This window comes from Myotis daubentonii, chromosome 5, assembly GCF_963259705.1.
Source record: "Myotis daubentonii chromosome 5, mMyoDau2.1, whole genome shotgun sequence".
In the NCBI taxonomy this organism is placed as follows: domain Eukaryota; kingdom Metazoa; phylum Chordata; class Mammalia; order Chiroptera; family Vespertilionidae; genus Myotis; species Myotis daubentonii.
In genome coordinates this window covers 20,206,370-20,233,246 of record NC_081844.1, presented here as the reverse complement: position 1 = coordinate 20,233,246, position 26,877 = coordinate 20,206,370, and the positions used below count along the sequence as shown (strand labels likewise).

Sequence of the window (26,877 nt, the reverse complement as noted above, 5' to 3'; positions counted from 1 at the left end):
TCATTGATCAGCTGCCTCCTGCATGCCCCCTACTGGGGATCGAGCCCTCAACCCAGGCATGTGCCCTTTTGCAGGCGGACACTCTATCCACTGAGCCAAGCTGACTAGGGCACAGATACATTCATATATATATATATATATATATATATATATATATATATATATATATATATTATTGATTTTTTTTACAGAGAGGAAGGGAAAGGGATAGCGAGTTAGAAACATCGATGAGAAACATCGATCAGCTGCCTCCTGCATGCCCCCTACTGGGGATGTGCCTGCAACCCTGGTACATGCCCTTGACCGGAATCGAACCTGGGACCCTTCAGTCTGCAGGCCGACGCCCTATCCGCTGAGCCAAACCAGCCAGGGCACAAATACATTCTTGACAATGAAGTCCACGTTGTCCTCAGGAAGAGTTTCACTCAATACTTCATGGTTCATTTCAACACTTTAATTTTCTTCCGTTGTAACACTGACTGGAGCAAAGGTGACCACCAGGCCAGGCTGGAGAATGCTAGTCTCTGCTCAGCCCACAGGGACAGCACCGACATTACGGATTTTGGAGCCATCCTGGAGGGGCAGGCACAAGGGCTTGTCAGTTAGATGAGTTGGTGGCAAGATGCAATGCAGCTTCAAGCACGATTCCCCTGGTGTTGCCATCTTTACCGGTGACTTTCCAGCCCTTGAACCAAGGCATGTCAGTACCTGGCTCCAGCATGTTGCCACCATTCCAACCAGGAATTGGCACCACGGCTACAGTATCAGGGCTGTAGCTAATTTTCTTAATGTAGGTGCTCACTTCAGTTGCTATTTCCTTGGTATCTCTTCTGGCTGTAGGATGGCTCAGTGGAATCCATTTTGTTAACACCAATAATTACTTGTTTCACGTCCAATGTGTAAGCCAGAAAGGCATGCTCACAGGTTTGCCCATTTGTGGAGTTATCAGCTTAAAATTCACTAACACCAGCAGCAATAATCAGAACAGCATAGTCAGCCTGAGATGTGCCTGTAATCATGTTTATTTATTTATTTTTAAAATATATTTTATTGATTTTTTACAGAGAGGAAGGGAGAGGAATAGAGAGCCAGAAACATCGATGAGAGAGAAACATCGATCAGCTGCCTCCTGCACACCCCCTACTGGGGATGTGCCCGCAACCAAGGCACATGCCCTCGACCAGAATCGAACCTGGGACCCTTCAGTCTGCAGGCCGACGCTCTCCACTGAGCCAAACCGGTTACGGCCATGTTTTTTTAAATATATATTTTTATTTATTTCAGAGAGGAAGGGAGAGGGAAAGATAAGAAATGTCAATGATGCCTCCTGCATGCCCCCTACTGGGGATCGAGCAACAACCAGGGCATGGGCCCTTGAGCAGAATCAAACCTGGGACCTTTCAATCCACAGGCTGATGCTCTATCCATTGAGCCAAACCGGCTGGGGCATGTAATCATGTTTTTTTATAAATTCTCCGTGTCCTGGGGCATCAATGATGGTCACATAATACTTACTGGTCTCAATTTTCACAAGGAGGTATCAATGGTGATACCACACTCAGGTTCAGCTTTTAGTTTATTTATCCAAGACCCAGGCATACTTGAAGGAGCCCTTTCCCATCTCAGTAGCTTCCTCACATGTTTGGTATTTCTTTTGCCCATCCCACCACATTTGTAGATCAGATGACCAGTAGTGCTAGCCTTGCCAGAATCTGCGTGTCCAACGATAATGATGATATGAGTCTTTTCCTTTCCCATGTTGGCTTACATTTAGCAGCGGCTTCCCTGACACCTGTGTTCTGGTGGCAAACCCTTTGCCGAAAAGTCAGAGTAGATTTTTTTTTAAAATATATTTTATTGATTTTTTACAGAGAGGAAGGGAGAGGGATAGTTAGTTAGAAACATCGATGAGCAAGAAACATCGATCAGCTGCCTCCTGCACCCTCCCCACTGGGGATGTGCCCGCAGTCAAGGTACATGCCCACGACCGGAATCGAACCCGGGACCCTTGAGTCCGCAGGCCGACACTCCATCCACTGAGCCAAACCAGCCAGGGCGCAGAGTAGATTTTTAAATAGTTTTGGGGCTAAGGGAAGAAGTGTGCATGAAAAAGGAAGGGTGGTTTGAAATAGTTCCGGCTTATTTTTTAATTTTTTAAAATTAAACTTATTGGAATCACGTTGGTTAATAAAATTATATAGGTTTCAGGTGTACAATTCTATAACACATCATCTCTATTATTGTATTGTGTGTTCACCACAAGTCAGCCTTTTTAGTATTTTTTTTCTTTAAATATATTTTGTTTATTTTTTTACAGAGAGGAAGGGAGAGGGATAGAGAGTCAGAAACATTGATGAGAGAGAAACATCAATCAGCTGTCTCCTACACACCCCCTACTGGAGATGTGCCTGCAACCAAGGTACATGCCCTTGACCGGAATCGAACCTGGGACCCTTCAGTCCACAGGCTGACGCTCCTTTCACTGAGCCAAACCGGTTAGGGCAGTATTTTTTATTTTTGCAAATATATATAAAATAAGAATTAAGTAATTGGGAGGGGCCTTGGGCCTGCGCCACGCCCACATCAGGCCGCAAAACCCCGCCCCTCACCCACAAATCAGCCGCGCCTCTTCTAAATCCCGCCCCCCCCAAATAAATAAATTCCGCCCAATCCTGTCCCACGCAGCCTTTTACACTGCAGCTAGGCCCTCTCCATCCCGCTGAGCCTGGTCCACGAAAGCCCACTGCCCTCGGCTCATCCCAGCCTATGCCTAGAACCGCGGAACAGCGTAGACTGATTCCGCCGAAATGAAAACTCCGCCTCATTTAGCTTTTACCCAATCAGATTCAAGATCCCGCCCTACGTATCCCTTCGCCACCTACCAAACCTCACCCCTAGCGAAGCACCAGCCTATCAGCTTCCGAGACTCTTCAACCTGGGCCAGGTCACCGTTCCACGCGCCCCGCGGGCCGCCGGACTACATTTCCCAGGAGGCGCCGCGGCCGCGTCGGACCACGTCCGGCTGCGAAGATGGCGGCTTCCTAGCGAGTCGGCAGCCCAGTCGGAGGGAGGCTGAGGCTACGGTGAGCAGAAGCGGGTGTTGAAAGCGTGTGGGGCTCGTCCCTCGAGGCGTCGCTCCCGTAGCCCTCGGGACCTAGCCCCCTGCCTCCTTGGAAGCTTCCGTTCCCAGCTCTGGTTTCTCCCGCAGCCTAGCCTCCACCCCTCTTCTACAGCTAGTTCCTTGGAGGTTGCGGGGCTGCGGGGCGCTCAGAGACCACCCCCGGCAGCCCGCGCCCATTGCCCAGACAGGCAGGCTGTCCCACTGGCGTCCTGTCTTTCCTCAAAGGGGCCTGTGGCACCCAGATCCCGCCCCTCGCTTGTGCAGACACCCCCATGTACAGACACCCCCTCGGCAGCCCAGCGTCCACGGGGGAGAATCCTAGAGGTTACGATTCCTTTATTTACCAAGACATTTTCAGTTCCAGGTTACAGAAAACCCAACTCAATCTATCTGAAGCAAGAAAGGGGAATTAGTGGCGTATAGACTGGCTCCAGGTGCTCAGAACTCTGCCCGCTGTTCTCTGGGTGAGCATCACTCCCGTCGGCTCTTTCCTCTCTTGGAGGCTAACGAGGCTCCTAGCAACTCTCTCCTTGTAGCTCCCAAGCTCTGCAACTCCAAGGAGCCCCTCTCCCCTAATGGCAGTGTTGTAAGTCTCAGAGCTGCCCCTCGCTGGCCTGTATTGGGCCATGTCCCCATTCCTGAGCCATTCACAGTAGCCCGTTGTGTTCACTGGCTTTGTAGTTGTTTTCACTACAGAAGTGAGCATGGAGGCTCTAACTTAAGGTAGAGCGGATGCTTGGCTGATAAGTGTAAAGGCACCCATTCTACAGATGAGGAAACTGAGGCCCTGAGAGAAGCGACTCATCGTCGGTAAGCAGCAAGTGCCCTATCCTTCTGGGTAACCAAATGTTTCTGAAATTCCTAAGGGCAGAATTCTGGCTTCCCCCATACCTGCTTCATCCAGCCACTCAGGAGCCATGGAAGTGGCAGAGCCCAGCAGCCCCACCGAGGAAGAAGAGGAGGAGGAGGAGGAGGAGGAAGAGCAGTCAGTGGAGCCAAGGCCCCGTACACGCTCCAACCCTGAGGGGGCTGAGGACCGGGCACTGGGGGCCCAGACCAGTGTGGGAAGCCGAAGTGAGGGTGAGGGCGAGGCGGCCAGTGCGGATGATGGGACCCCGAATGCTCTGGGAGCTGGCCCCAAGCCCTGGCAGGTGCCCCCACCAGCCCCTGAGGTCCAGGTGCGGACACCAAGGGTCAACTGTCCAGAGAAGGTGGTAAGTGGGAATTTGGCCGTAAGCTCTGAGGCTTTGGGGAACCTTGGGCTGACATTCTCGCCTTCTGGGATTCACTCTGCAAACAGCCCTTTTGTGTTAGTTTCCTGGGGCTGCCGCAACAAATTACAGTGAGCTGGGGGGCTGAAAAAAACAAATTTATTCTCTTGTCAGTCCTGGAAACCGGAAGTCTGAAATCAAGATGTTGGCAGGGACCCCATTTTCTCCGGAGGCTCTAGGGGAGGGTCTTTTCTTACTCGTTCAGCTTTGGGGAGCTCCAGGCATCCTTGGCTGCGGCTGATCACTCCCATCTCTGTCTGTTTTCACATGGCCCTCCCCTCTCTGTGTTTGTGTCTCCTCTCCTGTCTGTCATAAGAATACTTGTCACCGGATCAGATGATCTCCTTTCAATTTCTTTATTTTAATTACATCATCAAGGCCTCTAATTCTAAGTAAAGCCACATCTGAGGTTCTAGGCAAACATATCTTCTGGGGGCCACAGTTCAACCCACTATACCCTTATTTCCTTGTTTCTGTGTCATGTATTCTCTTGTTTGCTTACACACTTATTAACCTGGACTCCTAGTCCAGCGCTCTTTCCCCTGAGCCACCAGCTTCCACAGTGGATAGCTTGACTGGGAACTGGGGGTCATCTTACCACCTTTCAGATGGGTCTGCTTAAAGAGGGCCAGGCATGTGGGGGCTGGTGTTCACATCCAGGCACCAGGGGCGGCCAGTCACAGTGCCTTCACCACTCTCCACCTTCATTGCAGATCATCTGCCTGGACCTGTCGGAGGAAATGTCACTGCCAAAATTGGAGTCATTCAACGGGTGAGAGGGACATTTGAGGGCTTGAATGTGTAGCTACAACTTGGAGGGGCCCAGCCTGAAAAACACAGGGCTCTCTCCCTCAGACTCACACCATTGCGGTCTGGCTCGGGGCCTGGCGGTATCAGAGCATAGCGACAGTAACTGGTAATGGTACAGCGGTGGCCCCTCAGGCTCTGTTCCAAGCATGTGAGAGGTATCGAGCAACCAGTCAATGTGTCTGTGGCACATCAGTGTTTTTCTCCCTCCTCTCTCTCCCCTCCTCCCCCCTCCCTCCCACTCTCTAAAATCAATGTCATAGCAATGACTTGGAAACTCAGAGAAGCAGAGTAACTTCCCTAAGACCATAGCAAGTAGGTGGAGCAAGAATTCAGGCTCATGCTTAGCTGACCCCAAAGCCCTTGCCCGGAGCAGGCAGGGCTCTGTGGGCTTGAGCAACAGAACCTGGAGAGGGTCTGAGACGCTCTGGGAGATACTGAAGACAAGCATGCCCCTCCCCCTCCCCCCCATTCCCCCCCCCCCCCCACACACACACACACTGTGTGACGTGGGCCAGGGCCTCCTTGTAGGGCTGGTGGAAGGTTCCCCAGCATGGACAGGTGAGGGGATATGCCTCACCCCAGGCCTGGCTCTCCTTAACCACCCCCCTCATTCTCTGTCCCTCTCCAGCTCCAAAACCAACGCTCTCAATGTCTCCCAGAAGATGATTGAGATGTTTGTGCGGACAAAACACAAGATTGACAAAAGCCATGAGTTTGCACTGGTGGTGGTGAACGATGACACCGCCTGGGTGAGGCTGGGGCACCCTGGGGTCCCCTGGGGGTAGGGATGAGGCTGGGTGCTCTGGGACCCCCTGGGGGCAGAGAGCACTTTGCTGAGGCCTGTGTTTCCCCACAGCTGTCTGGACTGACCTCCGACCCCCGTGAGCTCTGCAGCTGCCTCTACGACCTAGAGACGGCCTCCTGCTCCAACTTCAGTATCCTTCCAGGCAGAGGCACCTCAGGGGGCAGGGGGCGGCGTGGGAGGCTGGCCTGTCTTGTACCCAGAACCCAGGAAGCCTGAGCTTGGAGGGACCCAACTTACATTGGATCAGGTCCAGATCTCAGTTCTGCTGGCACGTCAATGTTTTTCTCCCCACCCACTCCCCTCCTCATCCCCCCTCCCTTCCACTCTCTAAAATCAAAAATATCCTCACTTCTTGGGTGAGGATTTTAAAAAGAAAGAGAGCCCTAGCCAGTTTGGCTCAGTGGATAGAGCATCAACCTGTAGAACAAAGGGTCCTGGGTTTGATTCCAGTCAAGGGCGAGTACCTTGGTTGCAGGCTCCTCCCCGGCCGGGGCCCTGGTCAGGGCAAGTGCAGGAGGCAACCAATCAATGTGTTTCTCTCACACTGATGTTTCTCTCTGTCTTTCCCTCTCTCTTCCACTCTCTCTAAAATCAATGGAAAAATATCCTCGGGTGAGGATTAACAAGAAAAGAGAGTTTATTTGAGCCAAACTGATGACATTGCCAGGAAGCAAAATCTCAAATGCTCCCCAGGCTCTCAGTTTCTTCATCTGTAAAATGGGAGGCAGGCTACCTCTTACCCCATGGGTTCCTGTCGAGGTAAAGTCGTAGCACAGAAGCAAAACCAGCTGATTCGGACTCTGGATGTCAAAACTGTGCCCACAGGGGGAGCACTCCATGCAGGGCCAATTATACATTTGGTGCCATTTGCTCAAAAAATGCCAATATGTGACTGAAAAGTCACAGTCACCACTATATCACATTTTTTTAAAAAATATATTTATTGATTTTTCACAGAGAGGAAGGGAGAGGGATAGAGAGTCAGAAACATCGATGAGAGGGAAGCATCAATCAGCTGCCTCCTGCACACCCCCCACTGGGGATGTGCCCGCAACCAAGGTACATGCCCTTGACCGGAATCGAACCTGGAACTCTTTAGTCCCCAGGCTGACACTCTATCCAGTGAGCCAAACCGGCTAGGGCTATATCACATTTTTTAAAAAATACATGTTTTTATTGATTTCAGAGAGGAAGGGAAAGGGAGAGAGATAGAAACATCAATGATGAGAGAGAATCATTGATTGGCTGCCTCCTGCATGCCCCCTACTGGGGATTGAGCCTGCAACCTGGGCATGTGCCCTTGACTGGAACCGAACCCGGGACCCTTCCGTCTGTAGGCCGTCACTCTGTCTACTAAGCCAAACCAGCTAGGGCACTACATCACATTTCATGCTAATTTGAACATGAAAGGCTCACATGCAGCTCAAAACTTAGATAAAATATCATCCCTGTGAGTTAGAAAACATGTGAGAGTTGGGAGGAGGGGAACAGGAACACCCATAGCTCTTCGTAAGGAGCGTGGCCCTGGCCTGAGGGAAAGGGGAGTTTTGAATCACCAGTGGTCTTCAGGGCACCTGATGTCAGCCCCCTCGTCTGTGATCTCTGCTGAGGAAAACAGGCTCAGGCCACGGGGCTGGGGTCACACACAGGTTTCCTGCACAGAGGTACCTGGCCCCAGGTTCTGAGGCACCTGGGGTCTCCTGACATCAGGATGAGGGAAGTCATGCACCCTTCCCACCCGTGCTCTGCCGCCTGTGTTCTTAGCATCCCCACCAGATATGGAAGGTCTCTTCAGCCTCATGTAAGTCCTTCCTTCCCCGTATCTCACCCTCGTATTAGTCCTATAGTGGCCCATGGCCCTCCACACCATTGTTTTAGCCCAGGAGGCTGCATACTCTTTCTATAAAAAGCCAGATAGTAAATGTGTTTGGCTTTGCAGATCATAACAACTGACTCTGCCTTAGGAATCCAAAGGCAACCACCAACTCTGGACACAGTGGGCGTGGCCATCTCTCTATATAAAAGCCTAAGCAACTGGTGGACTGGCCAGTAGCTATAATGCGCACTGACCACCAGGGGGCAGACTCTTAACGCAGGAGCTGCTGAGCTGCGTGACTTGGCAGCTGTGGTTCTCGGGTGATGCACCCTGAACCAGAGAGGAAGCAGCCCAGTTCTGGGATGTGTCATCCGAGACCTGCCCTCGCAATCCGGGACCTGTTGGGGGATGTCGGAGAGCTGGTTTCGGCCTGATCCCCGCAGGCCAGGCCAAGGGACCCCACTGGTGCACGGCCTCTAGTGTGTCAATAATATTTTATTGATAAGCACTGAATTTCATGTCATTTCCACATGTCATGAAATATTAATTTGATTTTCCCCCCTCCAGGTATTTAAAAATATAAACGCATTCTTAGTTTGTGGGCCCTACTATTCTGATCTCTATTTTCACCAGCCCCTGATGCTGGGCACAGAGCTTGTGTTGCCTTTAATTAACTTGGTACAAACATCTCAGCAAATTTTGCAAGTGAACCCATGAGGTAAATTCACAGTAGAGGACATACTTGATTAAGGGGGGATTATTTTGCTAGACATTGCCAAAGTACTGCCTCAGAAATTAACTGTTTATTTCCCCTGGCACCAGGACTGATCATGCTGCTGAAAGCTCTGCTTGTGTGATAGTGCTTTTCTTTGAGCCCTTTTTTTCATTCATTTTAAAGCCGTTTGGCATTCCTGTAGTGATTTGTCTATTTGTCCCCTTTACCGGTTTTTCTATGAGGAAGTTGGCTTTTTTCTTGTGAAGGATCAGATTTGCTTTTTACATAGGAAGGACCTTGCCCTCTGCCTGGTGCCCTCTGCCCGTGAGATCCAGTTGTGGCCAAGTAGGGAAATGTGTCTTGATTTAGATAAAAGATTAAGTCCCTTCCTAAGAGTTCCTGGCCTGGTGGGGCAGGGCCAACTCCATGTGATAGGGGACACTCAGGGTGGGCGGAGCAGGCCTCAGCTTTGGGTTTAGCAAAACAGAAGAGGTCAGGCAGAGGGTAAGGCTGGGGAGGTGCTCTGGGCAGAGAGAACAGCATGTGCAAAGGCTTAAAGACAGCAGTAAACTGGGGAGGGGACAGGGGGGGCTCTGCATGCCCTGCAAGGAGCTGGCTCTCCAAAGGTGATAAAGGGAGGGACCCCCAGAGTTGTTCTCATCTGTCCCCTTACTGTGCAGTCAACAGAAGACGGAGCTGCCAGTCACGGAGAATGTGCAGACGATCCCACCCCCATATGTGGTCCGTACCATCCTTGTCTACAGCCGTCCACCCTGCCAGCCCCAGTTCTCCCTGACTGAGCCCATGAAGGTGACTGAGGCCTGGGAGAGGGTGGTGAGACACTAGGAGGGATTTCCTGAACACAGGACTGGGGCACCTGCTGGCAGGTTCCCAGAGTCTGAGGCAGACGCTGGGGAATTGTCGTGGGGCGCAGGGTGACTGAGTCTCAAAGGCTGGTGTTGTTCACCTGCAGAAAATGTTCCAGTGCCCATATTTCTTCTTTGATGTTGTTTACATCCACAATGGCACCGACGAGAAGGAGGAGGAGATGAGCTGGAAGGTGAGGCCGTGGCAGGTGTGGGCGGCAGGTGGGTGTAGATGGGACGTCTTAGAACCCATCCACCCTGGGTCTCGGGGATCCCAACTTCTGGCTCCTGGTCATTCTGTCATTTGACGACCGTTTCCACGTGGTCTGCTGGGAGCTCAGGGGGGCTGTTGGGACGGGGGCCAGCTTCTCTCTCCCTGCTTTTGCCTTGGCTGTGCCCTCTTCTTGGAGCACCCTTCCCTCCCTGCCTACCCAGACTCTGCTGGTCATTCACCTCCCAGCCCTGAACTAGCTGTGGGGCTTCAAGTGGACCACTTACCTCTCTGAGCCTCAGTTTACCCAGCTGAACAGGGGGGGTTGAGGCCAGCTCCTACTCATACCTCAATATTTAAACCAAAAGTGTCTACTGAGGGAAGCCTTCCCTGCCCCTCAAGGAAGATCAGCAAGGGAACTGGGGGGTAGTTTACTAGCCCCCCTTGGAGCCTCCAACTGACTCCAGTCTGGAGGCTCCCAGGCTGAGACCTGTCGGTGTCCCTAACACGGGGCGGGGAGCAGGGAGTGTTTGCTGAAGGCAGGAATGTTTTCTGCCTGGAAAACTTCACCCTTCAGAACCTACCCCTGGTGCCTCCTCTGGGAAACCCTGCCGGGGCAAGGAAGGCCTGGCAGGGAGCCCTTGCTTGAAGAGCCCCTCCCTGGCCCCACAGGACATGTTTGCCTTCATGGGCAGCCTGGACACCAAGGGCACCAGCTACAAGTATGAGGTGGCACTGGCCGGGCCAGCCCTGGAGCTGCACAACTGTATGGCTAAGCTGCTGGCTCACCCGTTGCAACGGCCCTGCCAGAGCCATGCCTCCTACAGCCTGCTGGAGGAGGAGGAGGAAGCCACTGAGGTTGAGGCCACTGTCTGAACCTTCCCTGTGCGTCCAGCCTGGTACCACGAAACCCTTTGCCTGGAGTGCTGGTTCTTAAACTCCGCTCCCTGGGGGACTTCAAGGAAGCACTTAGTTACTTCGGAGCCCTGGAAGGAAACCCGTTATTCCAGGAAGCAACCCAGGACTGTGGACACCCATGATTCCCAGTCCATATTTCAGTCCCCAGTTTGCCAATTGTAATGTGTTCTTCCCTGTGTGATTTTTGTCACCAGAATAAAACCTGAGAAATCTCTAACTGAGGTCCACACCAGTCGCCTTGTGTTAATTAGGATCTTCTTGGTTGAAGGTGACAGAAAACCCACCCAATGAACAGCAAGGGGAATCGCTTGGTTCTGGCGGATAAGCGGAGGTGCAGCTTCAGGCTTGCCTACATCCAGCTCTTCAGGCATTGCGGGGGGCGGGAAAATACCTACCCAAAGGGGCTCCTGGGGGCTAATTGGTCTCATGTTAAAAAACAAAAGAAGCCCAGGAACCTTTGCCTCTCACGCAAACCCAGCTTCAGGGAGAAAAACTACCTGCCTTCTGCACTGAAATGCCTGCCTGCCAGCATTGTGTTCTGCTGGGTGAGCCAACTCATATAAAGGAATTCCTGGAATCATATTTCAACCAACAGGATGGAGATAACCCCTTTGTCCAATCGGAGCTGAGGAACTATAGTCTCTGTTAGCATCTTAAAAAATATATATATATATTTTTATTGATTTCAGAGAGGGAGAAATAGAAACATCAATGATGAGAATCACTAATTGGCTGCCTCCTGCATGCCCCACACGGGATCGAGCCCACAACCTGGGCATATGCCTTGATGGGGAATTGAACTGTGACCTGGTTCTTAGCTCTGTTAGCATCTTTGATGAATCAGAATGGCTCCACTCCTTAGTGCTTTTTGGGCCAATCAAACTGATGATTTGGGGTACTAATTTGCATGAGAACAGTCCAATTAAGGGTCAGGGGCTGGGGCTTCCCTGTCTAAGTTCCATTATGGCTGGGCAATGCTTGTTCCTTTTCCACCAAAGACTGATTCCTTGGCTGGAGCTGAAACAATTTGCCAGAGGGCTGTGTTCTATTTTGAGGTGTTTGCTCTGAATAAAGAATCTTCTTTCACTGCACCCTACATTGGGGATTTCTGTTGGCATTGACTTGGCACCATGATGGTTGGTTGACAGTTGTGACCACTGCCCACCCCCCTACTGCTGGCCTTGCCTGGGTCATGGGCCAGAGCTCTGGGATGTTCAGATTGTTCAGGCCTGGATCAAGCCTCTCCTGAGAAGGGGAGGACTACAGGACCCAGGAAATAGCGGATGTTCCCAGAAGGGAGACAAGACAGGCACAACAGGGCCACTACCCAACTATCTGTCTGGATAATGAGCAACAGTGAGAGAAGTTTACCAGATAGATTCTCAGCTCCATATAAAATTGAAATGGCCTTATTGAGCAACAGCTTTCCTTCCCATAGCATGTACTGGGCACCCGTGTGCCCGGACCCTGTGCTGAAACACTGGCGCAACATCACACCAGCCTGCGGGGGATTCTCCCATTTTGCAGATGGGAACACTAAGGCCCAGAGCCCCAAAGGCACGACCTCCTGGCTCCCCGAGACTGCAAACAGGCGATGACGCAGAGCTAGAGGCGGGAGCTGATAATTAAATTTGCGCGCTAATGGAGGCCTCTACGGCAGGCCTCCGTGGGCACCTCCAAGTCACCGGGTCGTAGCTCCGCCCTCTTCAGCAGGATGTGTCCGCGTTTTGAGGCCAGAAAATGGCACACGCGGCGGCCTCCACCCGCCCAGGCTCTACCCGAGCACCGCTCGAGGTCGCGGGCCTGAGTGGGCACTGAAGCTCGAATCCCAAAGTGTGCCAGGCAGGTGCGGCGCGGGCGGCCTGGCTGGGTACCCTCCGGGGCACCCGGGTGCTGACACCAGAGCCCGGGGCGGGGCGGCGCGGCGCGTGCGCACAAGGTCACCGCGGGAAGTTTGAAACTGTCAGGCTGGGCCGCGGGCTGGGGACAGCGCGGGCATGGGCGCCGCGGCGGAGCTGGCTTGGCGGCTGCGGGCAGCGCTGCAGGAGGAGGAGCCGCAGTGAGGACGGGACCGGGGCGGGCGGACCGGGCCAGGGGGCGAGGGTGGCGGTCCACTCTGACCCCCTGATCGCAGGGCTGTGGAGGAGCTGCTGCGCCGCGGTGCGGACCCCAACCTGGTGCTAGCGGACGGCGCGGCAGCTGTCCACCTGGCGGCGGGAGCCCGGCACCCACGCGCTCTGCGCTGCCTCAAGGCTCTGCTGTGTCGAGGCGGGAACCCCAACGTGCGGTGAGGCGGGTCTGGGCTCTGAGCCGGGCCTTCCACGTAGGGAAAGGGGCTCCCCAGTAGGAAGGCGGGGTCTCCCCAGCCGGAAGGCGTGGCCCTGGAGTCCAGGAGAGTGCATCCCATGTTCCAAGGGTGGGGATTCGGCACCCCAGGGAGGAGCTTGTGGAACTAGGGGAGGGATCCTGAGAGCCCAAGGGCGAGGGCGAGGGCCCCAGAATGAGGGTGAGGGATGGGGTTGCGCTCGGGCCGAAATGGGGATCGAAGATTCGGGTCCAGGGGTGGAATCTCTAGGGTCAGAGAGCAGAGATTGGAGTCCCAGGCTGAGGGCGTAGGATCTAGATTCCGAGGGTGTCTCGGGCCGGAGGGTGGAGATGGGGGACAGAGTCCGAGGACACTCCTCGGCTCCTGCCCCAGATCGGCCGAGGCGCTGACACCGCTGCACGTGGCCGCCGCCTGGGGCTGTAGCCGCAGCCTGGAGCTGCTGCTGAGCCAGGGAGCCGACCCCCGGCTGCTCGACCAGGTAAGGGGCCCTGGCGGAGCGGAGGGGCCGACCTGGAGAGCGGGAGGAAGCGGGGAAAGAGGGCTTGGGTGCCCCCTGGTGATCGCGCCGCCCGCAGGATGGACTCCGGCCACTGGACCTGGCAGAACAGCAGGGGCACCAGGACTGTGTGCGCGTCCTCAGGGAGCTCCCAAAGCTGACTAGGACCCCTGCCCGGACCCGGTTAGAGACCCAGGAGCCGGAGCCGGAGCCTGAGCCCAGCGGTGAGTGAGGCCTGTGCGGAGACAGCGGCTTGGCCTAGGGACCAGCTGATCGTGTCTCTCTCTGATTTCCGTCTCCCGCTGGTCCTGACTGTCTCACGTCCAGTGTCTCTGGTCAGCTCTCGCTGCCTTCACTCATTCTCTTTTCCCTTTGACTCCGGCCACCTGTTGCTGATCCAACTCCCATCTCTGGCTCCCCCCCCCCCCCAACCCCAACTCTCATCCTCTGCTGCAGGCTCAGCCCTCAAGGGAAAGGGGCTGGATGCCAGCCCCTCTGGACCTCCCAGTGTGATGCTGGACTCCACAGGCCTGGGCAGCAGGGACAGCAGGGACAGGGACCTGGAGGCTAGCCCTGGACCCTCCAGCCTCCTCGCCTGCCCTGAAGTAGCTGACAAGGATGGTGGCTTGGAGTCCTCCCCTGGGTGCTGGGACTGCAGCTCAGAGGCCTCCTTTGTCACAGCAGTGGAGGCTTCTGGATCCCAGGACCCAGCCCCGCATACATACCCCGGGGCTGGGCCATTGCCCAGGCAGCAACTCCTGCCTCATCTCGGACCATCCCAGAGGAGGCTAAAGTCTCCGGACATCCCACAGCTGGAACATGGAGCCATCATGACGGACAAGGAGGCCGAATTAAAAGCCCTCCTACAGGCCCTGACTCTGACCTCCCCCTCCCACACGTCCCTCCCAGAGAAGAGCCCAGCCCCCAGCCCCCCTCCGCAACCACTGCCTGGACCCTTCGACTTCCACTTCCTCACAGATGACCTATCATCCCTGGACAGTGAGGGGGGCGCCCTCTGGCTGACGGAGGACGAGGTGCATCCCACAGGGGGCAGGGACCCCGTGCCCTCTGGCGGGTGTCTGCCAGTCATGTCTGACCTGGAACTGCTGCAGAGGCTCCGGGCTCTGGGCGAGAGCCCAGGCCCCGTCACGCCCTTCACCCGTCCACGTTACCTCCGACGACTCGCAGAAGCCCAGGCTGCTCCTGGTTAGTCCCTTCCGGGCACCCGGAGACGCCCGGCTCTCCGTGCCACTTCTCTCTTCATCTCTGGGAACCACCTCTTCCTCCAGCTCTCTTGACTCAGTTTCCCCTCCCAGGCCCAGACTTTTCAGGGCACAGCCCAGAGCTGACTGAGGCCCTGAGGACAGGCCGAATCCCAGACGCCCGGGCAGATGAGGATGCACTTGTCCAGCAATTTGAGCAGCCGGATCCCAGCAGAAGGTGGCGGGAGGGGGTGGTGAAGTCCAGTTTCACGTATCTGCTGCTGGACCCCAGGTACTCCGAAGTGGGAGCTGGGCATTCTGGGGTTGGTTCCTACATACTGCACGTCCTCAGAGGGGAACTGGCCCCTCTCTCTGGTCCTAAGCTTCATCTAGAAAAGGCAGTTGGAACTAATTCAAGCCGCTGACGACTTTGGGCGCTGCCTTGTAAACTGTGGGTCCCTGGATGTGGGTTGTATATACCCTGTGACCTTAGAGAGTTTCTCTAGGGCTACTCTTGTCACCTTTTCCTCTTTGAGCCAAGCCTTTTCATCCAGGGAGACTCGGAACCTGCCAGCACGAGCCTCCGCGCTAACTCCAGTTGAATGCCTTCGGACTTTCGTCCACGCCATCTTCTATGTGGGCAAGGGGACCCGGGCCCGGCCCAATGTTCACCTCTGGGAGGCCCTTGGCTACCGTGGGAGGTCAGGAAAGCAGGTATGAGGACAAGTACCAGGGTCAGGGCAGGGACAGCCGGGCCGTGGGCAGGTAGAGGAAGGAGGGAATTGGGAGGCAGACCCCTGACCTTGCCCCGGCCCCCTAGGCCTGCCCCAAAGTGCGCCAGATCTTGGACATTTGGGCTAGTGGTCGTGGAGTCGTGTCCCTGCATTGCTTCCAGCATGTGGTCGCTGTGGAGGCTTACACTCGAGAGGCGTGTCTTGTGGAGGCTCTAGGTGGGTGCCTGGCTTGTGGGGGGAAGGGTCACAGGAAGGGCACTTGCTCTACCAATTCCCTCACCCCTGCCCTCTCAGGGCTGTTAATTTGTTCAATGAGCAATTATTGAGCACCAGTGGTGTACCTGCATATGCACATATTTTGCTCCATGGGTTTATACCTGCTTAAGGGGAATACACAGTGGGTTCACTGTCACATTTCTCTACCTGGAATTCACTGAGGCGACCCCTGTGACCTCACTCCCAATCTCTCCAGGGATCCGGACACTGACCAACCAGAAACAAGGACACTGCTATGGAGTGGTGGCGAGCTGGTCACCCAGCCGCCGCCGCCGCTTGGGAGTGCATCTGTTGCATCGCGCCCTCCTTGTCTTCCTGGCTGAGGGCGAGCGAGAGTTGCGACCCCAAGACATCCAGGCCTGTGGCTGAGCCCTGGGAAATTGCCCAGCCGGGCTGGGTGGAGGCCAGGGTGTTTGAATGTTCCAGCTGCCCTGTGCTGAAAGCAGCCTTCTACCTCCAGTTCCAGAAGGCCAGGGGGGCGGGGGGGGGGGGGGATGAGAAGCAGGGAAGACCTCCCCCTCAAGCTAAGGGAGGATTCTGTTACAGATGGAACTGCTGGGGAGGTAGTGAACTCCCCATGATGGGAGGAGAACAAGTGGACCAGAAGGTTCTTTGAAACATTTGGTACTCTGGAACGAGCCAGGGCTTTGGCAGTGTGGGCCTGTCTGTGTAGACAAAGTCCACTTGGATCTTCCAGGCACAGGGGGCCCACACTGTGGGCTGGGAGCTTCCTCGGCTACATGAAGGGAAGCTACCCAGTTCAAGAGCTGGGTCCGGCTGCTGCCAGATGTGGTACCTCAGACCAGTCACTTGTCTGTCTGAGCCTCAGTTTCCTCAGTAGGGACAGTGAGGTCCTGCCTCGGGGGATTGTGGGGTTGGATGGGACTCAGAGCCCTGCCCTGAGCCAGAGGTGACCCAGGTGGAACGTCTCCTGGGTAAGGGCAGTGCCCTGAGTTCTCAAGGTGCCAACTGTGTCTGGTGATAGGCCAGGGCTAGGGAGCTGGTGGGTTGTGGGTATAAGACACCATCCCTGAGGGTCACGGTGCAATGCCAGCTTCCTGGCATTGCTTCTCTGAGCCCGTTTCTGCCACCATAAAATGGGATCAGCAACCCCAAGTTCTGGTGGCGCTCTGATTGCAGATTAGTCACATTTGCGAAGAGTTTCAGTGAGATGCCAGGCCGTGGCGCTGGTGCGGTGCTGCGGGACATTTAAGTTTTCCAGAAGTTGTTTCTTCGGACCGTCTAGTGCGTTTAGGGACTTGGGGAACGGCTGCCTCATTGGCTTCACTGTCTCCTCATTGCAGCGTCGGCTAACCAAGTTCTGTAGGGCCGACTCTAACCTGGACGGAGCTTCCCCACTTAGGTTCCTCCACTTTAGAGCCCATGATGCGACCCCCCCTACCCCACCCCGCTTCTCCCAGCCTCCAGAGGGGGCCTGGGCTCCCCCATTCTAATGGAACTGAAGGAACCTCTCTCTGAGCTGAGCAGCTGCCCAAACACCAAGACTCCTGATAAAGTGACAGCAATTAAAACTGAGTCATCTACCCAGGAATTCGCAAACAGGTCGCTAGGAAAGAATCCAGAGGCCTCCAAAGTCCCCAAAGAGATGGGCGTGGTCTAACGGAGTTTCCCAGCCCCTGCTCCACTGATGCTCGAGCCCAGTTCCTTCCGGGGTGCGGGCTGTCCTCTGCATTGCAAGGTGCCGGGAGGCATCCCTGGACTCCACCCACCAGGGGTCACTATCGCCCTCCACCTCCCAGATGTGGTCCAACCGTCTCCAGAATTTCCCAAGGGACAGCTGTGCCCCTGGTGAGAGTCACTGGGCTACAATGGCGCATAAACCAGGGGGGAAAGGACCCAACCGGCAGTGACCAAGGGGGCAGTTGTCTCCTGCCGCCATCCTCACGAACCACCAGTGTACCTAGATATACAAACACTAGGATAAAACACAGAGGAACAGGAGCATGGCCACGGGGCAGGGAAACCCTTCTGCTGGACAGAAAATGATTTGGTGGCTTCAGAATGAATACCTTCATGACAAAAGCCACCCTAAACCAAGTTGAAAGACAAAATGGGACAGCAAGAGGCACTAACTTGCTGTGTGACTTGGGGTGAAGGGGATTCAGTGAACTCAGCATGGGGCCTTGTATACAGCTGGCACTCCATTATGGCTCCTCTAATCCCATGCGACATCCGGGGACCCCCACCTCAGCCTCCATATGGACCTCTTCCTCCCCTACAGCGACAAGGAGTTCATCCCCTGACTTTCTTCCTTCTGCTCTGGGAATACTGCCCGAGCACCCCAGTGTTCTGAGGAGGAAGGGGAAATTGGGGAAGCCATCCTGGAAGGGCAGGCACCTGCATCAGCCCAATTTGCAGATGGGGAAACTGAGGCTCAGGGGAACCCCCCCTGCCCTATGGTCAGCCAGCACAGGTCCGGAGGCTTGGATTGTCACTTCTTTTTATTGAGTTACAGGTTGAGATGTGCAGATTCTGTGGTGCCAGTCCCCCCATCCCTGCCCCCTTAGACAACAAAAGCTACCAACGCCAGGAAATGGGAGTGGAGGGTCTTGGGTAATGGGGCGCCCCCCCCCCCCTCAGGGTCTCTGGATTAAGCATGGCTAACATGTAAGACAATGGGGTGGGTGTCGCCTCAACCATGACTATGGCCTTGGCTTCGATGGGCAGGGGGCTTCTGTACAAGGTCATCCTCTGCGAGAGTCCCTGCTACGGGCAGGATGGGCCCCACCTTGGTTGGGCCCCACAGGATGCAAGCGGAGCCTGAGTGTCCACCTGGCTCCCTGGAATGCCACGCCCAGCCAGCCAGCCCAGGGCCGTCTCCCCAGGCTGACCCCGTCCACCAGAGCTAACGGCCTGCCCAGATATCCCGGCTGCAGACCCAGCAGCGCAGGCTCCTGCTCTCTTCCTCAAGGCCCTGCTGGCCCAGCAGCTACTTCTCCTCAGGAGGCACAGTCAGCGCACCAGGCGGGGGCTCGGGCTCCCAGAGCAGAAATTCGTGGAGCAACGTGTTGACCGTCTCTGGACACTCCAGCATCACCATGTGGCTGCCTTCGTCGATGAGCTTCAGGAAGGCCAGAAGCAGGATCTGTGGGAGACAAAGGCTCAGGCACACACAGCTGGCGGCGCTGTGGCTCCCTGCTCACCACCTGCGGCTTGCAGCATGGGGAGGCCCTCCTGGAGTCTACCTCGCTGCTGCACTTTCATCCAAGGGGGCTGGGGGAAGGGAGCAGAATCCTCGCTGGCGAAGAACTGCTGGTCCAGAGCTATTCCAAGTGCTAAGGATCCTAAGACCCCTTTTTGGCAACCTCTGATCTAAAGACCTCCTGGCCTGCTCTGCCCGAATCTTGTAGCCCACCCCACTCACTGGTCAGTTATACAAACCCCAGCCGTGAAGAGCGCCTTTTTATGCGCAGGGGGATAGCGCATAATCCTAATAGCTGGGCAGGGCAGCCCTACTTTCTGGATTTCTCTCTCTAAGCTCCCGTGTCCCTGGGGCTGAAAAACATGGCTGAGTCTCCCTGGGCTGCACAAGGGGCTTGGGGTACAGCGGCCGACGCTGAGCCCCTACCTCGGCCATGCGCTGGTCTTCTTCCACCGGGACAAACTTGTCATGCATGCCATGGACCAGCAGGACCGGCACAGTGAGCTCCGCGTGATAGACCTCGTCGCCCTCGGGCCAGTACTGGCCACTCATCATGGCTCGCAGCACGAAGGACGACACGTTGAATGCATTGCCCTCCTTCAGCAGCTGCTTCTCTTTGGCCCCTTGGCGGGCGAAGCCGGCCCTGGTGGTAGGCACGCCCTGCTGGAGTCCCTGTGCCATTGGCCCACCGAGGGTGTCCCCCCACGCCAGCCCCAGCCATTCCGGTTTCCCCTCCCACACAACTCAGGGGGAGGGGCCGGGGTCTGCCAGGACGGGGGTCACTCACTTGAGGAAGCTCCAAGCCAGGCAGGGCGACAGGCAGTGCAGGACGCACGTGGGCATGTTGAAGATGGAGCAGAAGCTGGGCTCCAGGGCCGTGGGGCCCCCGCCGTTGATCATGATGACCTTGTGCACCAGGTCTGGGTACTCGTGCGCCAGGAACGTACAGAAGGAGACACTGCCCAGTGGGTGGGTGGGGGTGGAAGGGTGGTGGTCAGCGGGGTGCAGGCAGTGAGGGGGTTCATGTATACCCTTACCCAGGGGCAGGTCCTTGAAGGCCAAGATTCCCCCCTAAGGCCCATGGACATTGAGTGGGGATGAGGGGTGGGTTGGGCATTTGAATGTTCTGAAATTGTGAGGTGTGTGTGTGTTGAGGGTAGAATTTTTTTTATTTTTTATTTTTTAAGAATTCGAACTTAGAACTTTCCATAGATCCCCAAGGTACCATGACCTCCAAAGGGGTAAGAGTTACTTATTGCTAATTGTTGGGAAGCAACCTGATTAAACAAACATCCCTTCCCGCTGGTGTGCCACACCTGCCTGCCTTAGGCAAGGTGGAAGGGTCTGCCTGAGGAGCCTCCTAGGTCAGCTCCTCATTCCTTCTAAGGAGGACCACTTTGTTTTTGTAAACTAAATTCACAATTTTGTAAATTTATAAAATATTTTGTAAAATTTTATTGGAACACAGCCGCCCCGCTTGTGTACAATTATGGCTGCTTTCCTGCTATGGCATTAGAGTTGTGAAGTTACAGCAGAGACGGATGAATGATTCACAAACCTAAAATATTTACTATCTGGCCCTTTAAGAAAAAGTTTGCCGTCTCTACTATAAAAAGGGATGATGGGACGGGCAGAAGTTGGGCGGACCTGACTGTGCCAGTGACTCACTGAACGCCCTTGGGCAGGATGCTTAACCCCTGAGCCTCCATCTCCACACCTGTGACAAAGTAACTATGCTGACCTCATAGCATTGCTATGGGATCACAGGAGCTAGCACGCGGACGAGTGATCATTTAATTGGAGAAATCATTGGCATGAGCATCCACTTTGGGGGTTGTGATCATATAAACAAATAAGAGCTGTTACCTCCCAGCCTGGCTTCCTTTCTTTCAGAAGTTTATGTAACATTTCTTTTTCTTGTCTAATTGCATAGGCTACAACTACTAAAACAATTATTCTCAACCTGGCTGGCTGTGATGGGATTCTGCCTTTCCTTCTGGATAAAGGAGGGAGTGGTACCATTTGACAGTGACCAGGCACCCAGGCCCAGAGCCTTCCATAGAGTGAACTCTCATCTAAATGCTAGATGGTATTATCTATCACTCCTTCAAGGGAGAGTGACTTACACAGCAAACTGCCTTGTAAAGAGAATTTATGGGATTCCAATGAGCCCTTCCTTGGGGCCCTTGGGATCTCCAGGGCAAGCAATTTTGAACTTAGTTGAAGACATTGGTTCTCAGCCAGGGATAATTCTGCCCACCAGGGGAACTTTGGCAGCATCTGAAGACATTTTTTGTCACGATCATCACTAGACCACGTGCCAGGGGTATCTAGCGGGTAGAGGTCAGAGATGCGGCTAACCATCCTACAGGACACATGAAAGCCCCTCACAGAAAAGAATTACTGGACCGAAAATGTCCACAGTGAGAAACACTGCTTTGAAACAATGTTAAACAATAGCACTGGTGGTAGGGATCCCTGCCTTGTTGCAGATGTTAATGGGATTTTTCAATGAGGAAAATCAGTGTTTTGTGATGGGGGTGTCCAGTCTCTGTCAGCCCCCACCCCCAACCCCGACCCCCACTCCCCGCCCCCCCAGCGTTGGCTCACCCGTAGGAATGCCCAATGAGCACATTTCGCTTCTTGGCATAGCGCTTGAAGATGGCACGCATGTCCTCTGCCAGCGCGTAGAAGGTATAGGCTGCAGCCACCTGGGGCGCGGAGCTGGCCCCATGACCGGCCAGATCCGGAGCCACCACCTCATAGCCCAGGCGCACAAAGAAGTCCAGCTGCTCCTTCCAGATGGCCAGGGAGCCGCCAACACCATGGATGAAAAAGAGCACCACATCGGCCTGTGTGCCCTTGCAGCTGGTGATCCGCTTCTCACAGTCAATGTGGATGGTCCTCTTGGGGCGCCGGGCTCGCCGCCGTCGCCCGCCACTGCCACTCGCAGCACTGGCTGGGCCCGAACGGCCATCGCTGCCCAACGGGTCTGCCAGCTCCACCTCTAGAGAGGCCGGAGGCTCCCCGGAGCCATTCTGCCCAAGCAGGAGGTCAGCTCTTGGTGCCCGGCCCAGGTTCTCCACCAGTAACCTCCCGTTACGGTACACGGTGATTCGGCGCTGGCACCGGACCAAGCCAGACCGGTCCCCCTGGGCTGTATCAGGTAGCGGTGGAGGTGGGGTTGGAGCTGGAGCAGGTCCAGCGTGCTTCACCCGCAGCACGCGGCCAGGCTTGACCTCCACGAAGGTGTAGCCATCGCTGGACTCAACGCTCTCCAGTGGCCCCACTGCATTGGGTGGTGCACCCAGTAGGCAGCAGAAGATCCCATCGGTCACCCCGGTGAGCATGGTGTGTCCTGTGAGTGGGGAAGACAGCTCAGGGGCCCTGGAAGCGGCCCCCACACCATCCACTTCCCACACCTGGAGCAGAAGGCACCCTTGGAGGCTCCATCTAGGCTCCAGTTTATGGAGGATCAGGGCCAAGATGTTCTGACTGGCCCAGCCAGCATGGCTCAGTGGTTGAGCATCAACCTATGAACCAGGAGGTCAGGGCTGCATTCCTGGTCAGGGCACATGTCGGGGTTGCAGGTTCAATCCCCAGTGGGGGGTGGGCAGGAGGCAGCCAATCAGTGATTCTCTCTCATCATTGATGTTTCTCTCTCTCCTCCCTTCCTCTCTGAAATCAATAAAAATATTTAAAAAATAGAAACAAGAAAAGAAGGGAAAAAAGCCCTAGCAGCTAGGTTTGGCTCAGTGGGTAGAGCATCGGCCTGCGGACTGAAGGGTCCTGTCCTGGGTTCGATTCCGGTCAAGGGCACGGGCCCAGGTTGCGGGCTTGATCCCCAGTGGGGGGTTGTGCAGGAGGCAGCCAATTGATGGTTCTCTCACATCATTGATGTTTCTATCTCTGTCTCCCTCTCCCTTCCTCTCTGAAATCAATACAAATATATTTTTTTTAAAAAGAAAGATGTTCTGTCTGGTCAGTGCCTGCTGGTGGTTGGCCATTCTGGTCTATCCTAGAGAGGAAGGACCTGGCTATGGCTGGCCCAAGAGGCATTTATAGGGAATGTAGTGTAGTCAGGTGGACCTTCCTGGGGGGGGGGGGGGCATTATGGCCCAGTCCAGAGGATCTCCCCCAGCTCAGATTCATAGCAGTTATGGTTTCCTAAGCCCATTCATTCATTTATCCAATCATTAATCCATTCACACACGCACTCTTTCATTAACTCTCTGTCACTGAGCTAGCATGTTCTGTGGGTCTCTGAAGGCATCTAAAAATGCCCCAATCCCAAGTCTCTAAACCTGGCTCCTGAAAGGTAAGGCCCCGGGGGACAAGGTTTGGGACGGAGCTCCAGAGCCTTTGTCCATCTCTCTCTCCAAGACCATGGGGCGCTGGATCTGTTTCACAGAAGGACAAGCTGAGGCTCCAGCACTGGGTTCTGGGGGGCTGACACACAACCCCTAATGGTGGAGATGAAGATGGAGAAGGCAGTGTTCTGCCTGGGGGCTTCCAGGTCTCCATCCTGTTCCCTGGGCCACCTCTCCCGTGTCCATGGCAACCACAGGCAGTTACATAACTCAAGGGGGATATGGGCACATCACACCCCCATTGTCTCTAGGGCCTGGAGATGGGACCAACCCCTCCCCCATTCCCATCCTTGGCGCCGCGGGGATCACGCACGCCGCGGCAGGCCCTGGGTGACCCATACTTGCTGATGGAAGGGGAGCTGGCTGCACCCCCACCTCTGGCGGGTCCCAACCCCAGATTGCAGAGGGGAATACCGATGCGCCGCGGCAGCCCCCCTCCCTAATGCCAGGCCCCTACCTCCCGAGTGCCTATCAGCACTGTGGCGGGGTCAAGGCCACGGGGGCTCCACGACTTCTTAAGCACCCGAGCGCGGACTTTGTGGACACCCCCTCAGAAGTGGAAGCCCCGGAGGCCTCAATGTAGCCCTCCCCGGGCCCCCTCCCCGCTCACCTCATCGAGGGCTCCGGGCCCGGGGCGGGGCGGAGGGGTCCCGGGCGGGGAAGCCAGCGTCTGCCTGCAGGAGCCGTTTACATGTTGGCGCGGGGTCGGGCCGGGCGCGTCTACGCGGGACGGCGCGGGTCTGGAATGGTGGTCAAGGAGGGGGCATCCCACCGCCGCTGCTGCTGAGCAAACCGGCCCTTTAAGTCTCTCCCCGGGGGGCGGAGCCGCGCGCCGACCGACGGGCACCTCCGCCAATCGCAGCTGCGGACTGACCTGCCCTAGTTAGACTACCAATCAGAAGCGGCATCTCGGCATGGGGGCGGGCTGCCACTGCCCAGCCCGCTTGCGGGGCTTGCAGAGGTGGGAGGAGGAATTGGGCCTGGCCCAGGGCCGAGGAGGGGTCGCAAGTTGGTGCTTGAGGAGCTCAAGGAGGCGGGACCCGGAGCCCCCTCGCTGCGAATAGGATCCCCTCGGCCAGCCCCTGCCTCCGAACTGCCCGGTCCCCTCCCAACGAAGCCCCAGGTCCTCTCTCTGTGCTGACCTTTCCCTGTAGAGACGTCCAGATCTTTACAATTTCAGGTGGGGAAACTGAGGCACAAGGTCACAAGACTAGTGGAGGCGGGTGGGCAGAGATGCGATTTGGATCCACGCTTGTATGATTCCAAGTCCTGGAAATGTATTCCTTAAACCTTTACACAGAAGTATTGGCGCTCTGGGTAACTGGGGAGTCGGAGTTCTCCAGATCGGCCAGTTTAACCAGGGACTCTGTGGTCCCAGCTGGAGTCAGAGAGCCCAGGGTCCAAAGCCACCCTCTGCCCTTTGCAGTTATATGACCCCGGGCTGGTTGCTTCCCTGAGACTCCACTTACTTATCTATGCAATTAATCTCCTCGTGCGTTCTCTGTGCAGGTAAAACGGCACGGCAAGCGCTCGATACTTTATGGGCATTATTGTACTGGTGTAGTATTGTAGTGGTTTGCTCAATGACAATGGGGTAAGATGGGCTTCAGAGGACAAGGGGTTAACCATTCCTTGTCCGTCCCCAACTCCTAAAATTTGCTGCCCGAGCTGGATTAGGTCCAGCCACCCACTCCCGCCCACTTAGAGCGCTTCTGGGATAATATTCTTGCAGCAAACACACACTCCCTCCCCAAGCTGGGAGATGCTTGTGTGCCGCAGGGACTCAGCCCCGAGCCTGGCTCTTGAGGGGACCCAGGCTTCTGGAAGTGGGGAGAGGTACCTGGGGGCAGATTTGGGCCAGAGAGAGGAGCAGCATTTAGGGAGACAGTATCAGAGAAAGGGTTTTTGTTTGTTTGTTTGTTTTTTTAAATAAAGATGAATAGGGGAGTACCAGGCAGGGGAGGGCATGGCTGAAAGTTAGGGTGTGTTCACATGCCTGCCAGAGGAGCTGAATATTTTCCCTGGTACAGTGGGGAATATATATATATATTGATTTCAGAGAGGAAGGGAGAGGGAAGGAGAGATAGAAACATCAACGATGAGAGAATCATTGATCGGCTGCCTCCTGCATGCCCCACACTGGGGATGGAGTCTGCAACCCCAGCATGTGCCCTGACCAGGAATCAAACCTTGACCTCCTGGTTCATAGGTCCACGCTCAACCACTGAGCCACAGGTCTGAGTATTTGAAAAATCTTTCTAACCCTGGTCTGGTGGCTCCGTTGGTTAGAGTGTTGTCCGGTGCACCAAAAGGTTTCGGGTTCGATCCCTGGTCAGGGCACTTCCAGGAGACAACCCATTGATGTTTCTCTCATCTCTCTCTCTCTCTCTCTCTCTCTCTCTCTCTCTCTCTCTCTCTCTCTCCCTCTCATCATTATCTATACATCTATCTATCTCCTCAGGTGAGGATTAAAAACAATTTTTTTAAAAGTTCTAGCGCTCCAATGGGGGCACCGCCAAGGACAAGCTTGCCACTTGACTGGAAACTGGATCGCGGAGAGGAGCAGGGATCACCCCTCGGACTCCAGCCAACTCGAACTCAGGCCTCCTGGGCTTACCGCCAAGGGGCGGAGACTTGGCTGCGACCAGAGGAAAGCTGCCAGCCAACTGTGTACCATCTGCCGGGCTCCCGATGGGCGTGGGAGGTTCAACTAGCCACTTCCTGCAGCTGTCACCAGCTGTGCCACCACCACCCCGGGCGCCCTCGGCCAGGGGACGGGAGGAACTACAACTCCCAGCAGATCGCGGGACATAACGCGCAAGCCCAGGAAGTGCCGCTCGCCAGCTCCTACTGGTTCGCACACCTACTACACACACCTGCGGGTGCGGCCGCTCATGCCTTGGGCACGCAGGAAGTAGAACTACAACTTCGGAGGCCCCCGCGGCAACGAGGTTAGAGAAACTACATTTCCCAGAAGTCTCCGCTCCGCGGCTGCGGAGCCTGTGGATTTCGGAATAGCTGATGCGGACGGGCCGCGTGATCCGAGGGTAGACATGGCGCTCTTGGGCAGATCCCTGAGTCGCCCGTTGTGTCCCGTCAGTAGGGCTCTCCTGGATGTCAGGTGAGTCCTCCGGGGGATTAGGCCGGGATCGGGGGCTGGGGCCGGCTGGTTACCGAGCACACGACTTGCCGGTGCCTTGCGCAGTTCCTGAGCGCCTTTTGCATTTTTAGGCTCAGTCCCTGTACGGGTCGGGAGCCCACGCTTAGAGAGGTTGAGCGCCAAGCCAAAGGCACACAGCGCCCCCTCTGACCGTTCTCGCTGTCTCTCTGCCCTTGCAGGTGGCTCCAGCCCCAGACCTTGCTGCGGCTGCCCGACGCCTGGGGGCTCCCCGCCACGCAGCCCAGCCGGGGCAAGGCACGCGGGAACGAGTACCAGCCGAGCAACATCAAACGCAAGCACAAGCACGGCTGGATCAAGCGCTTGAGCACACCGGCCGGCGTCCAGGTCATTCTTCGCCGCATGCTCAAGGGCCGAAAATCGCTGAGCCATTGAGCGCCTCGCTGCCTCTGAGACACTCCCCTCCCCCATTAAAGCATCTCCCTCGCTTCAGACCGCTCCTGCCGCTGTTTTTGTGCAGAGGTTGGATGACTCAGACATGAGTGCACCTCCGATTGTGGGGTTGGCCCAGGGCAGAAGTCTGGGGTTGGACCGGAAAGGGGAATAGGAAGTCAGAATCCAACCTATGGCAACAGTCCACGGAAGAGTACGTGAACCCA

General features: G+C 55.6%; 4 protein-coding genes across 11 annotated transcripts; 3 read left to right on the top strand and 1 right to left on the bottom strand.

The window, feature by feature from the left end:
* The first annotated feature begins 2,925 nt into the window (after positions 1 to 2,925).
* BABAM1 (BRISC and BRCA1 A complex member 1) lies at positions 2,926 to 10,754 on the top strand. 7 transcript variants are annotated; one of them, XM_059696310.1, is made up of 10 exons: positions 2,926 to 3,083; positions 3,480 to 3,585; positions 4,026 to 4,335; positions 5,106 to 5,164; positions 5,831 to 5,951; positions 6,059 to 6,137; positions 7,784 to 7,808; positions 9,219 to 9,348; positions 9,512 to 9,598; positions 10,288 to 10,754. In XM_059696310.1, the coding sequence occupies exons 3-10, from the start codon at positions 4,039 to 4,041 to the stop codon at positions 10,489 to 10,491; spliced, it is 1,002 nt and encodes a 333-aa protein (XP_059552293.1). In that variant the 5' UTR covers positions 2,926 to 3,083; positions 3,480 to 3,585; positions 4,026 to 4,038; the 3' UTR covers positions 10,492 to 10,754. The 7 variants fall into 7 exon arrangements, with proteins under 7 accessions (XP_059552293.1, XP_059552290.1, XP_059552289.1 ...); XM_059696307.1 differs by having other exon boundaries at positions 3,993 to 4,335; XM_059696306.1 differs by having other exon boundaries at positions 3,988 to 4,335.
* A 1,093-nt stretch (positions 10,755 to 11,847) lies between these two features.
* On the top strand, positions 11,848 to 18,023 carry ANKLE1 (ankyrin repeat and LEM domain containing 1). 2 transcript variants are annotated; one of them, XM_059696302.1, is made up of 9 exons: positions 11,850 to 12,592; positions 12,668 to 12,820; positions 13,232 to 13,337; positions 13,435 to 13,579; positions 13,818 to 14,561; positions 14,672 to 14,849; positions 15,112 to 15,271; positions 15,378 to 15,507; positions 15,764 to 18,023. In XM_059696302.1, the coding sequence occupies exons 1-9, from the start codon at positions 12,531 to 12,533 to the stop codon at positions 15,934 to 15,936; spliced, it is 1,851 nt and encodes a 616-aa protein (XP_059552285.1). In that variant the 5' UTR covers positions 11,850 to 12,530; the 3' UTR covers positions 15,937 to 18,023. The 2 variants fall into 2 exon arrangements, with proteins under 2 accessions (XP_059552286.1, XP_059552285.1); XM_059696303.1 differs by lacking the exon at positions 15,378 to 15,507 and having other exon boundaries at positions 11,848 to 12,592; positions 15,764 to 15,930.
* ABHD8 (abhydrolase domain containing 8) lies at positions 18,012 to 23,933 on the bottom strand. The gene is made up of 5 exons (XM_059696304.1): positions 23,711 to 23,933; positions 21,341 to 22,088; positions 19,518 to 19,688; positions 19,157 to 19,373; positions 18,012 to 18,673 (listed from the first exon to the last, which is right to left on the bottom strand). The coding sequence occupies exons 2-5, from the start codon at positions 22,078 to 22,080 to the stop codon at positions 18,518 to 18,520; spliced, it is 1,284 nt and encodes a 427-aa protein (XP_059552287.1). The 5' UTR covers positions 22,081 to 22,088; positions 23,711 to 23,933; the 3' UTR covers positions 18,012 to 18,517.
* A 1,934-nt stretch (positions 23,934 to 25,867) lies between these two features.
* MRPL34 (mitochondrial ribosomal protein L34) lies at positions 25,868 to 26,710 on the top strand. The gene is made up of 2 exons (XM_059696305.1): positions 25,868 to 26,221; positions 26,440 to 26,710. The coding sequence occupies exons 1-2, from the start codon at positions 26,154 to 26,156 to the stop codon at positions 26,651 to 26,653; spliced, it is 282 nt and encodes a 93-aa protein (XP_059552288.1). The 5' UTR covers positions 25,868 to 26,153; the 3' UTR covers positions 26,654 to 26,710.
* Positions 26,711 to 26,877: the final 167 nt, after the last annotated feature.

Coding starts and splice junctions, on each gene's coding strand:
- BABAM1 (XM_059696310.1), top strand. CDS start 4,039: ATGGAAGTGGCAGAGCCCAGCAGCCCCACCGAGGAAGAAGAGGAGGAG. Junction 4,336..5,105: donor TCAACTGTCCAGAGAAGGTG/GTAAGTGGGAAT, acceptor CCTTCATTGCAG/ATCATCTGCCTGGACCTGTC. Junction 9,349..9,511: donor CCCTGACTGAGCCCATGAAG/GTGACTGAGGCC, acceptor GTTCACCTGCAG/AAAATGTTCCAGTGCCCATA.
- ANKLE1 (XM_059696302.1), top strand. CDS start 12,531: ATGGGCGCCGCGGCGGAGCTGGCTTGGCGGCTGCGGGCAGCGCTGCAG. Junction 12,593..12,667: donor CTGCAGGAGGAGGAGCCGCA/GTGAGGACGGGA, acceptor CCCTGATCGCAG/GGCTGTGGAGGAGCTGCTGC. Junction 13,580..13,817: donor GCCGGAGCCTGAGCCCAGCG/GTGAGTGAGGCC, acceptor CTGCAGGCTCAG/CCCTCAAGGGAAAGGGGCTG.
- ABHD8 (XM_059696304.1), bottom strand. CDS start 22,080: ATGCTCACCGGGGTGACCGATGGGATCTTCTGCTGCCTACTGGGTGCA. Junction 19,689..21,340: donor CTCATTGGGCATTCCTACGG/GTGAGCCAACGC, acceptor CCCACTGGGCAG/TGTCTCCTTCTGTACGTTCC. Junction 19,374..19,517: donor CTGGCTTGGAGCTTCCTCAA/GTGAGTGACCCC, acceptor GCCTACCACCAG/GGCCGGCTTCGCCCGCCAAG.
- MRPL34 (XM_059696305.1), top strand. CDS start 26,154: ATGGCGCTCTTGGGCAGATCCCTGAGTCGCCCGTTGTGTCCCGTCAGT. Junction 26,222..26,439: donor AGGGCTCTCCTGGATGTCAG/GTGAGTCCTCCG, acceptor CTGCCCTTGCAG/GTGGCTCCAGCCCCAGACCT.